At 36.0% G+C, this 12,626-nt stretch overlaps 1 protein-coding gene across 1 annotated transcript in view; it reads right to left on the bottom strand.

Annotated features, from left to right (window-relative positions):
• Nucleotides 1–12,626, bottom strand: part of PREX2 (phosphatidylinositol-3,4,5-trisphosphate dependent Rac exchange factor 2) — a 290,449-nt gene that overhangs the window by 213,833 nt on the left and 63,990 nt on the right. Inside the window, 4 exon segments of the mRNA XM_012463660.2 lie at nt 1,493–1,594; nt 6,969–7,073; nt 9,359–9,481; nt 10,825–10,896. Of these exon segments, the coding sequence (XP_012319083.2) occupies nt 1,493–1,594; nt 6,969–7,073; nt 9,359–9,481; nt 10,825–10,896 (402 nt within the window).

Here is a 12,626-nt window from a genome sequence, read left to right as displayed (position 1 = left end):
TAGAATAACCACTTTGTCATGATGTAACCTGCTTAATCTCCCTATCCCTTCTTAGAAAAAACAAATTCCCGGGATTCCAAAATCAGTGTCAGGAATAACTGCAGTTATGAGTACACATGCAAACTGAGTCAAGTCAGAGGTCTATAGAGATTCTCAGAAAGAAAAGAGACATATTTCACCAATACTCCCTCTGCAGAGTTGGGGACTCCTGTGTCAGCCTTTCTGTGGCGTTTTATGGCTTAACCAAGCAATGCTAGACTTCTATTTATTCAATAAGGAGCAAATATTTTCAAACAAAATTTACACAGATATCCAATTTATGGAATTGACAAGAGTTGTATTAAACTATATTTTTAACTCAAATTCAACATTTATTTCTTAAAAAAAAATCAATAAAAACACTAGTTAATAAGTCTCTAGTACTTCTGAGTATATTTTGAAGTTTTGTGCCATGTAGTAACTAATATATTTAAATAAATCAGAATCAAGTAGTTATGAATAATAATGGCTAATACTTATAAAGCACATACTATGCTAAATGACTTATATAGTTAATCGTTATCATTATATATTCCTATATATATGCATTTATATATATATATGTATTCAGAATACACATGCACATACACGTACATACATACACACATGCCCATAGGTCTATGCTATAATTTCATCATCATCATCATCATCCCTATTTAATAAATGAAAAACCAAAACATTAAGAGGTTCAGTTACATGCCCAGTAAGCACGATACTTGGAATTTAAACTCAGAGCTCATGTGCTTAACCACTATCCCAGACTGCCTAACCTGATGTTATGGTTCCAAAAATCATAGTTTCAAAAATTGCTATCTTGACCTATTCATAGGTACCTTGCAGTAAGGGCAGTAGTTGGCACAATACAGTATATTTTTCATAATAAAAATTGTGGTTACTATAATAAGGCAACACACCTATACCCATTAGTAGGATGTTTTACATCTTCTAGAGGCAATGTTTTCTTAGCAATCTCATTCCACATTCTATCATTTATTGTCTCATGTGACCCATACTATTCCCTTAAAATAATAATTTTAAATCCTGGTTCTGCAATTTTGTAATTTTTGACCTTAATTTCATTAGCATCACAAAGTCATCAAAGTTTGAGGAAATCAAAAATATACCAGCGGTGGATTTATTTAAAATAAAAGATCCTACAAAATGCTATATAAACTAGTCATAATGAACTTAATGGGATCTATCTTGAAGCTAATGCATTTCCTCTAAATGAAACTCAAACAAATACGTTTTATACGAAGAGCACTAAAAGCTCTTTCAGTGGCTTTTCCACTGAAAATCTGTTTCTATACTATATATAAATGTGTGATAAAATGGCCACTTTTTTCAATACTTATGATCTTCCCTTCCTTTAGAATGTCAGACTCTTTAAAAGATCATCAGCAAAATATGCAGGTACAAGGAAATGGCTACAGTGAGGTAGCACATAAAATACCTTCAAAATGAGAGGGTACTTGCATATTCTTTGTATTGGTGTTACTAAATATCCTTCCAAGGGAACATCTGTGTTCTTCCGTCCTCCAAGCAGCATGCAGTTCTGGGGTGAAAATAATCATAATTAATTACATTTTTAAAATCTCAGGCTATAAAGCTTTCTTCCATCATAAAATGCTGAAAACTAGTGAAAGCATATGTCTATATATACTTCCTTTCTCTAAGAAGAGCATATTCAGTCACAAATATTCACAGAAAGACAAAGAGAAATGCTAGTTATAGAACTGTTTTCAATCTGTATCTTAAAAATTAATGCACTTATATTCTCCTGAGTGTGAAGTCTGAGGAAAAAGAGTTGGAGAAAGAGATAGAGAGATGAATGGATGGATGGATGGATGGATAAGTGGATGGATAAAAGGTGATTGGTACATAAATAGATAGATTGATTTTGCTTATAAAGAAAGGTATACTGTAGAAGAGCAAGTTTCAAGACAGTTGAGTTCTAACTCAGGCTCTGCAACTGACTAGTGATACAAATTGGACTGATTTCAGAATTCTAGTTTTCCTCTCCATAAATAGGGCAGGTTTTAAGAAAGTGATCTCTGAGTCACTTTTTGTTATCACACTGCACCAAAGACACTGGGCAGCCAGTGTCAGAGAAGGAGGTCAGCCAGGATCTGCACAGAGGCAAGATGAATGAAGAAATTTCAAAATCAGGAATCAGAGTGGGGTAAAACTGAAGCAGCTTTCATTGATGATAAATAGGTGGTCAAGAGAAAACTGACTGACAAATAAAGCCTTCACCTTAATAAGCAACATGCAATGAAACAGACTTGAAACTTGCCCAAACCTTCTTTCTGCAGTTTCTATAACAGACAAACTATTTAACAAATACCTAACAGAGGGAGAAGAGAGCCCCTCAAATATCAAACTAAGTTAGCAACTTTCATACTACAATTTTTAAAACACAGTTTCAGGTCCATTGAGAGGAGAGGCTGAGTGTTGATCAGGAAAGGGTGCAAAAGAAGACGATGGTAGCAGAACAATTTTCTGCTGTCCTGAGCAACTGCATATCAGCCTCAATTAGTGTGTCTAAGTCAGCAAAATCAGAGCTATGAATGTAACTCCACCCAGACAACTCAGAAGGCATAGCAGTAAATACATGCTCTTACACAGCATGCTTTTTGGAAGTTTTACTCCCTACTGCAATCAGGTTATCAAAATATTCTTTCAAACTCTGTATGGTATTTTCCCCTAGAGGAATCCTATGAAACACAACTATCTACATCTCATTATATTTCCAGGGATGTTTCCATTCCAGTATGTTAGCATCCCTATAAAGCAGGCACCCCTCACCTACCTCTGGACTGAAGTGCCCTAAAATCACTCAGGGCTGTCAAGCCCACTTTTATTGCCTTGTGTATTAGTACTGTATAGATTGTGAACTCAATTCGTAATACCAAAGGTTGGCTATCACATTAGACTGGCTTATGAGAGCCAGCTCCTTATACATATATAAATAATATGTTTCCTGATCAGGCACAATGGCTTGTGCCTGTAGTCTCAGCACTTTGGGAGGCTGAGGTAAGATCACTTGAGCCCAGGAGATTGTAGAAAAATAAAAAGTGCATCAGGATCCAAGAGGAAACATTAAGCTTACCAACATGTGTGTAATTGGAGTCACCAAAGAAGAAAACAAAAGGGTCAGATAAATATTTCTAAAATAATGGCTAAAATCTTTCCAGATTTGATGAAAAACTGATCTATAGATTCAAAAAGCTCAAGTATAAATAAAAACTGTATAATCATATCCATACCTAAACACATTTTTGAACTACTGAAAGACAAACACAAAGAGAAAATGTTGAAAGTAGCGAAAGAGAAAAATGACCCATCATATAAAGTATAACAACCATACAATTATAGCAGATGCCTTATCATCAGAAACAATGGAAGTCATAAGGTAGTAGAATGATATATTCAAAGCATTGACTGAGAAAAAAATCTATCAATCAAAAAGTTAAATGTCCAAATAAAACTAGTCTTCAAAAATGAATGCAAAACAAAGACCTTCACAGATTAAAAAAAAAAAAACTGAGCAAAGTCATTGCTAGTAGAAATGACCTACAAGAAGTACTAAGGGAAGTACTTCAGGCTGAAAAGCCTAATATCAGAGTCAAATACACAGGAAGAAATAAGAGCACCAGAGATAGTAAATAAATATGTAAATATAAAAGACTGTAGAAAAATATAGAAAGCAATAATTGTAACATGGTGTTGTGAAGTTTATAATATATATAACAATATATATGGCAATAATAGCACAATAGAGGAGAGATGAAATGGAACATTTTCCATTTCCAGTCAGGAAATATTATAGCCAAATTTCCCCTATATTTAACTGGAATTAAGTCAGTATTAACCTAATATGGATTTGATATGTTAAGATGCATATTGTAGTTCTGAGAGCAATCACCTAAAAAACTCCTAATAATATAGTTTAAAAATTGAGAGGAATCAAAATAGTACACGAAAAAAATGCTTGACTGACACAAAAGTAGGTGGTAAAAGAAGAATAGAGAAACAAACAAAAAAGACATGTCGGAAAAAATAATAAAACGTCACATGTAAATACCACCATATTGATAATTACATTAAAAGCAAATAAACTGAGGGCCCCAGAGACTGTCGGACTGGATAAAAAGCAGATCCAACAATATGCCATCTGCCAGAGTCATTTCAAAGATCATGAATAGCTTGTAAGTAAAGTAATGGAAAAAAGTATAACATACAAACAGTAAGAGAGCTCTCCTAGCTATAATATCATTAGGAAAAATAGACTTTAACAGGAGAAACACCACAGGGACAAAGAAGACCATTTCATGATGATAAATAGAAATATGAATATAACAATTATGAATGCATGCATATCTAACATCAGAGACCAAAAATATAGCAAACAAAAATTGACAGAATGAAAGGGTGAAATATATAAATTAATTATACATGGAGATTCCAATGTCTCGTTCTCAATAATTGGATCATTAAACAATATGAATAATATGGATAGTAATTCATAGAATTATCAGTGTATATAATTCATAGCATTGTCGATGTATATGAACATTATTATTCATATCATATAACATGAACTAGAAATATAATGAAAGTTCCTCAACATAAGAAAGAACATCTACTAAAAAGTCAATAGCTAACATCATACTTAACGGGGAAGGACTGAATGTTTTCCCACTGAGATCAGAAACATGGCAGGGGTGCCTGCTTTTACAAGTTTTATTCAACATTATACTGAAGGTTGTAGTCAGTACAATAAGGCAAGCAAAAAAAAATCATCCACAATGAAAAGGAAGGAGTAAAATCATCCTTATTATCAGATAATTAATCCTATATGCAAAATATCCTAAATAAGCTACAAAATAACTACTTAAAACACATAAATTTAGATCAAAGGATCCAAGATCAATAAACAAAAGTCAATTAAATTTCTGTATACTAGCAATGAACAATTTTAAAATGATATTAAGATAATTTCAATCACAGTAGCATCAAAAGGAGAAAACAAAGAAAAAAAAGTAAGTACAAGACCTGAATACAAATTTCTTACATATGACAACAAAAGCATGGTCTTAAAAGAAAAAAATGTAATAAATTAGACTTCATCAAAATTTTAAATTTCTGATTTTTAAAAGGTGATATTTTAAAAACAGACAAACCACACTGGGAGGAAATATTTGCATATTATATACCTGATACAGGACTTATATCTGAAATAACAAACATTTATAGCTCAATATACAACAAACATCCCAATTTTAAAATGGGTAAAAGATTTGAATAAACATTTTATTAAAGGAGACATGAACATTTAATAAGTACATGAAAGCATGCTTAATGTAATTAGTCACTGGTGAAATACAAATTTAAACCACCATGAGATATTGCTACACATCCACTAGCATGGCTATAATCAGAAAAACTGAAAATACCAAGTGCTGGCAAAGATATAGAGAAACTGAAATCCTCATGCATTACCAGTGAATATGGAACAGCCACAATGACAAATAGTTGGGTAGTTTCTTAATTAGTTAAATTTGAGCTTATCATTCATCACAGTCATCAATTCCATTTTAGTGACTACCCAAAAGAATAAAAACATAATGTCCACTCAAAGACTTGAACATAAATGCTCAGCAATCTTTATAGGAGCCCAACTAGACCCAGGCCCAGTTTTCACTGACAGGCAAATAGATAAACAAAATACAGCATATCCATACAATGGAAAGTGACTTTGCAATTAAAATGAATAAGGACCAGGAATGGTGGCTCACACCTGTAATCCCAGCACCCTGGGAGGCTGGGACAGGTGAATCACAAGGTCAGGAGATCGAGACCATCCTGGCTAACATGGTGAAACCTCATCTCTACTAAAAATACAAAACATTAGCTGGGCTTGGTGGCGGTTGCCTGTAGTCTCAGCCACTCCGGAGGCTGAGGCAGGAGAATCACTTGAACCCAGGAGAAGGAGGTTGCAGTGAGCCGAGATCGCGCTACTGCACTCTAGCCTGGGCACTCCAGCCTGGGTGACAGAGTGAGACTCAGTCTCAAAAGTAATAAGAAATAATAAAATAAAATGAATGAAATATGGATACATGCTATAGCAAGGATGAACTTTGAAAACATTTTACTAAGTGAAAGAAGGTCAGCACTAAAGATTGTATTGTATGATTCCATTTATATAAAATCGCCAGAAAATGCAATCTATAGGAATAAAAACAAATCAGTGTGTTCCCGGTGCTAATGGTGGGAACAGAAATAGGCTATAAAGGGACATGGAGGTCTTTCTGAGGTGACAAAAATGACCTAAAACTGAATTTGGCATACAGCTGTATAACTCTACACCCTGCTAAATATCACTGAATCGCACAATTACAATCTGCTCCTCACTGGCGATTAGTTTGCCCATGTGACAGTCAAAATATGCATTTATTTGTGCAAAGCTAAATAAATTAAACATATATTCTTGTTTTTATGAAAACAAAATAGGGAATGTATGCAGGAGAAAGGTTAAATTTTACACTTATTTTCTACTATATCCACAATTTGCTTCCTTCCTATTACTGCCCTACTTACAGCTCTCTCAGCAGACATAAGGATGCCCAAGGGAACTGGGGCTATAAAGCAGTGATGAACTCTGGCAGAAGTTCCTCTCTCACTAGGAACCTGCGGGGTCTCACAGATAATTCATAATCAACCACGAGAGAGCATTAGCAGTACTTCCCCAAACACAAGCTGATCCCAGCTCACTTTTATTTTTATCAAAGGACTCTTGCTTCCTCGCCTGAGGAAGCTAACAGAGTTATCCCACAGTTGTTTATACCATATTGATGCTATTCGCTGGTTCTCACTGGGCCTAGCAACACATATCAACAGACAGTCACACAGAAATATACACTTACCAAAAGAAATGTCCGGATTGTTCTTATTTTGTTGAGTTCAAGAAGTAATTTTTGTGCCTTCTCATGGTTACTACAATATTCATCATAGATACGAAACTTGTCTTTCTGTGAATTAAGTAAGAATGAGTTATTTTATTAATCATTCTGCAATTTTAATCTGTGATATGCAAAAAGAAACTTTTCTGTTTACTACGTTTTAAGAGCTATACTGTGTGTATGCATCTATATACAAATTTTATTTAGTTTCCTTGACCCATGATGAATAGCCTAGAAAGGGAGACATATATCAATTATATTCCATCATGATGAATTCAAATGAACCAAAGGATGGCAAAGCACAGAAAAGAGAGGGCTGAACTTTGCCATGAGGATTCAGTTACAGTTTAAAAAGAGGAAGAAATTACATACATATTCTTGCTGTTATTTATGAAAACTGAATAAGGAAACTACGTAGGAGAAAGGTCAATCGATCTGAGCAGGGTCCGGGGAGATGAATACATGATTCCTAGGCAGGGAGAGGGAAGAAAGTCATTTCAGTGAAGGGAAAGCAGAACCAGATTGTACAGAAATAGAGACACACAGGACCCTGCAGCTCATATGCACCAGTCTAGACAGTTGTGCTTAAGAGAGACACTGATAACCTGAAGACTGTCTAGCAACTAAGAGAATGACAGACCCTGAAGACACTGCATCTGAGAGGTTGTTTCAGAGAGTGATATTTGTAGGAATAGAAAAGTCAGGAAATCATGACTACTTTCAAACAGCATGCTATTGTAAAGGACTGACAATTCTATGTAGCTCCAAATATAAAACTAGGACCTTTCGGTGGATGTTGCAAGGGCAGTTATGGGCAGATTTGCAATCAACATAGAGATTTTCTAACAGTTAGAGCTGTCACTATAGTAAAAACAAAATAAACAGCCTTCACAGATAAATAGAAGATATTCTTTCAAAACAAGAGGATTTGTAACATCATGATCTCTAAGCTCCCTCTCATTTGTAATATTTTCTCAAAGTGCATTATCATCCAAAGAGCACCAATAAAAGAAAGGCAGAAAAAATTTGTCAATCAAATATTAGAACAAAAGGGTGCCTATTGAAATTTCAAAGGCATGCACTGAGAAACATTAAGTGCTGCTTTATATAACCAGCAGAAAATGTATTGAATCACTTATCTCAAGAAATGACATGAGCCAGAAAAAAAATAAACTTCAGAAATAGTTTAGCTAAATTCAGGGATGACAGATTCATAAAGTGTTACTAAGGAAATGGATGTCAGGGTGCTAGATTCCCAGGCACAGCCCTGGACTGAGATAGCGACTACTCCAGCTGGCAGAAGATTCTGATTCTTTTGATTCCTTCGTGAAATCAAGCAGGCTTTAGTGAGTGGACACAAACACCCGTGGCTTCCAGCTGTGCCCAAGAAAAACACAGCTTGATCTTCCTACACCCAGTGAGCCTCTCCTTTTAATATAATTATTTTCATGAAATATTTTCTGATTATAAAAAGAACACTACGTAAAGACAGATTTTAAAACTATCAAAATGTTTCTAAAAGACTAGATGGAAAATTAAAAATACACAAAACTTGATTTCTATGACTACTCTTACACATTTTTAAACAAAACATTAATTGTCTAGCATTTTGATAAACACATGGATTCAAATCGGTATTCTCAAAACTAGCATCAGTGCAATGGTATAAATAGCAGCACTTTTTTTTTCGGTGTGAATGCCCTTTAGTTCTGAAAACAATTTTCACTACACAGGTGTCTTTTTATTTTGCAAATTAATTTCATAAATAATTTCAGGGTATCATATATAAAGAGACAAAAATGATCATACTGGCATAGAATGTGTAATTTGAAACAACTGAGTACTGGTTGGTTATTGCATCCTCACTGCTCAGTACAATCTTCTGAGAAACCATCCTTGGGGAAAATTCCTGCTACTGGGTTTATTCAACTCCAGGTTTGTCACAAGTTGTTAACAAGGGAACATTCTGACTAATAAAAGGCTCATCGTGCCATTATAGGAGTGAGGATTTTCTGCCTCAAAAGAAAAATGTTCTATGTTTGAGCGAAACATAAAAATTCATTCATTATGAACAGCCTGAATATTCATTAGAATTCAAAGCTACAGAGGATGCGAAGAACTAACTTGTCGGGGAAAAGAAAAGGCTGTTTATTCTTCACTGAGTAAAATGGATGATGTGAGGCACTCTCCCCATTTCTGGCTCTAAGTGGGAGAGTTCATTGGCCTTAAAAGACCCCAAACTTTTGGTGTCAGATTTTATTTCTAATACTGAATTCACACATATCACTATGCCAAGAGCTAAATCTTAAAATTGAGGGGAAAGAACTTTTGAAGTGAACAGAAATGTATCCTACAAAGTGAAGAAAGCAGATTCCCACTTCTTGTTGAGCATTAGGTTCAGGGTGTAAGCATTCTTCCACAACTTTTAAGAATTCTTTATGTACTTCAAGGATGTCTTCAATGTTTGAGAACAACATCTGTAAATAAACACATGTGTAAGTAAGCTCAGTAGTGAAGCATTTTTTTAAGTCTTATGATTGCATAGTATTCTCTCTCTAACCTGGAAATCGCACATCCATGCCTTCCTCCCACCTTGCCGGCAGAGCCTTGATTTTGTCTGGACTTCCCCTCCACGCCACCGATACAACTCTGGGAACCAAAAGCCCCTGGCTGGCTCTCAGGGCAAGGCCTCGGCGGCCCAATCCAAGCCAGGTATCCCAGTGCCTTCTCAAGGCTGGGCTGCATGGAAACCAGCAGAATTGCTGGCAGGCTTTTCTGGGAAGGGCATCTTTGCTCCTAAGAAGGGCACACCAGAATGGACATTCCTCTTTTCCCTCTGGAAGATGCCACATGTAGAAGTAAAAGCTGGGACAGCTTGCAGAGTCATTCTGCAGCCACAGGAAGAGTCAGCTTGAGTACAAAGTTGATAACCTGCTGGCAGCGATTGGCTGGAGAGGATCTAGCAACCTTGCGGGCCTCTCTGGGTCACAGGTGCTAAACCTTCTCTTCTGTCTGGAGTCCTTGGTATGTGAGCCAAAGTGTCTTCAATTCAATTTGAGTAAGAGGTTTCTCCAGCTTACAACTAAAAACAAGCTAACTAAAATATTCTCCTGGGAGGAAAATTTGAAAGTTAGGTATTTTACTCATGGGGAAATAGAATCAGAAGAACCTTTAAAAATCCTTAGAAGGTTTTATACTTCCAGCAAAATAAAACAGTATGTTAGCATCATAAATATCAAGAATACTACCTATAATTTAAATGAATAATCATTATAGTATAATTAATTTTCATTTACCATCTTTTTTTTCCAAAACTCTTCACAATTTTCCTTCCTTGCAGTTTTAAAGAAATGATTATATGTCTGTTTCTCAATTAAGGATATTATGTGAAGTAAACCACTGAAAGCTTTCGTTCTTTAGTGATCACAGACACTGGAAGTCCCATTTGCCCACACCCTGCCTTCCTGAGCCACTTCTAATAATCTTCTTACATAACTCAGCTCCCTCCTTCTTGAAGACACTGAGGTTCTTGGCCTCCCATTTATTCTTATTCTTCTGTTCAAATGTTCCCAAGGCCTTGGTAAAAATAAATAAGTAAATAAAAATAAGTATCTCTGACCTCTCTGCCATTCTCATAATCTCCTATCTCTTTTCCTAAACCCTAGTTCTCCTTTTTAAAATTATTACCAATATAATGACGGGCACAGTAATTTATACTGGAACTACTGATCAACTGAAGGACTGTGAAGTACCATGCCACCGGCAAACTTTATCTAGAGGAAACCTGTGCTTAGGTTGAGGGCCAATTGTACCTCCTCACCTTCACTGTTTCTTCTGTCACATTTTTGTCAACTTTTGATGCTGCACACTGGTTCATTCGGTGTAAGAATGCCTGCATAAAACAAGAAGATATTACAAAGGTAACATTAGGTTAATAAAACGGCTAGGTGGTGAGCAGAATTAAACTAACTTTTTTACAAGAAACCAAAGTGTAAAAATTCAATTGTTGATATAATAGTTTTGTTGTAACACAGAAACCCTTGTGCATTGCTGCTCCTATCTTGGAATTATACTTCCTTTACAATGTTGGGGCAGGGCCTGACATCATCAAGTATTTGTAAATTAAATTTATCAACCAGGATCTCAAAGTTGTGAAGTAAGCATTTAGAGTCACATGTTTCCTAAACTTCTGAGACTTGCAAAGTGCAAGAAGACAAAAATTTAATGGAAAATTGCATTTCTAATAAAACAACAAAAGGGCCAGAAATTCTGAAGTGATCCTCTTAGAAATTAGAGATAAATAGGGCCGGGCGCGGTGGCTCAAGCCTGTAATCCCAGCACTTTGGGAGGCCGAGGCGGGTGGATCACAAGGTCAAGAGATCGAGACCATCCTGGTCAACATTGTGAAACCCCGTCTCTACTAATACAAAAAAATTAGCTGGGCACGGTGGCGCGTGCCTGCAATCCCAGCTACTCAGGAGGCTGAGGCAGGAGAATTGCCTGAACCCAGGAGGCGGAGGTTGCGGTGAGCCGAGATCGCGCCATTGCACTCCAGCCTGGGTAACAAGAGCGAGACTCCGTCTCAAAAAAAAAAAAAAAAAAAAAAAAAAGAAATTAGAGATAAATAGATAGATTGAAGATACATAGGTTGATTGATTGATTGATAAAATAGATGATAGATAGATAGATAGATAGATATCCCTGCCATTATTTCCCAGGAAGACACTTCAAGAAGGAATGAAAGAATTTCCTTTCCCCTTCATCCCCCACCCCCAAGGCTCATAAGAAGCAAGAATTTAAATTTCTGGGTTCAGGTCCGGGTTCTCCATATCTCTATGGTAGGCAAATAAGTCCTTTAGTAATTCAAAGATTTGGAGTCTTCTCAGTGGTCACTAAGTTTTGGCCAATGGCTAAATAAGCTATTATTTTCACACACACAAAGAAAAAGAATAGAATAATTTCTTTACATTGAACTTTGAAAAAGAAAGTTTAGAGGAGAAAAAGGAGAATTTCCATCTAGCAAATTTGGTTTATGTCCTCAAGACACAATCCATTATCACCCTCAGGACATGGCTAATAAGAGTAAAATGGTACATTTCAGAGGGCCACTTGACAACATATCTCAAATTTTTAAATGGGTATTTCCAGCCAGCATGGTGGATCGGGTCTATAATCCTAGCACTTTGAAACTCCCAGGCAGGAGCCCTTAAGGCCAGGAGTTTGAGGTCAGCCTCGGCAACACAGTGAGACCTCATCTTTACAAAGATTTTTAAAGTTTGCTGGGCCTGGTGGCATACACCTGAAGTCCCAGTTACTTAAGAGGCTGAGGTGGGAGGATCACTTGAGCTCAGGAGTTTGAGGCTGCACTGAGCCATGATCACACGCACCACTGTACTCCAGCCTGGGTGACAGAGTGAGATCCTATCTCAAAAAATGAAAATAAAAATAAGTGGGCATTTTCTTGAACCCAGCAATACTACTTCTATGACTTTATTCCAAGAAAAATATCTAAACAAGGGGAATCATTGTATTGATTACCAAAGTGGAAAAACTGGAAACGATCTAAATGCCCATCAGTAAAAGAGTCATTAAACATATTATATATTCAAATTATAGACTATA

Source organism: Aotus nancymaae, unplaced genomic scaffold (genome assembly GCF_030222135.1).
Source record: "Aotus nancymaae isolate 86718 unplaced genomic scaffold, 86718_ANA_hifiasm-v0.15.2.pri h1tg000036l, whole genome shotgun sequence".
NCBI classification, from domain to species: domain Eukaryota; kingdom Metazoa; phylum Chordata; class Mammalia; order Primates; family Aotidae; genus Aotus; species Aotus nancymaae.
Note: the sequence above shows the minus strand (reverse complement) of the source record. Positions and strands in the feature narration are given on the sequence as shown.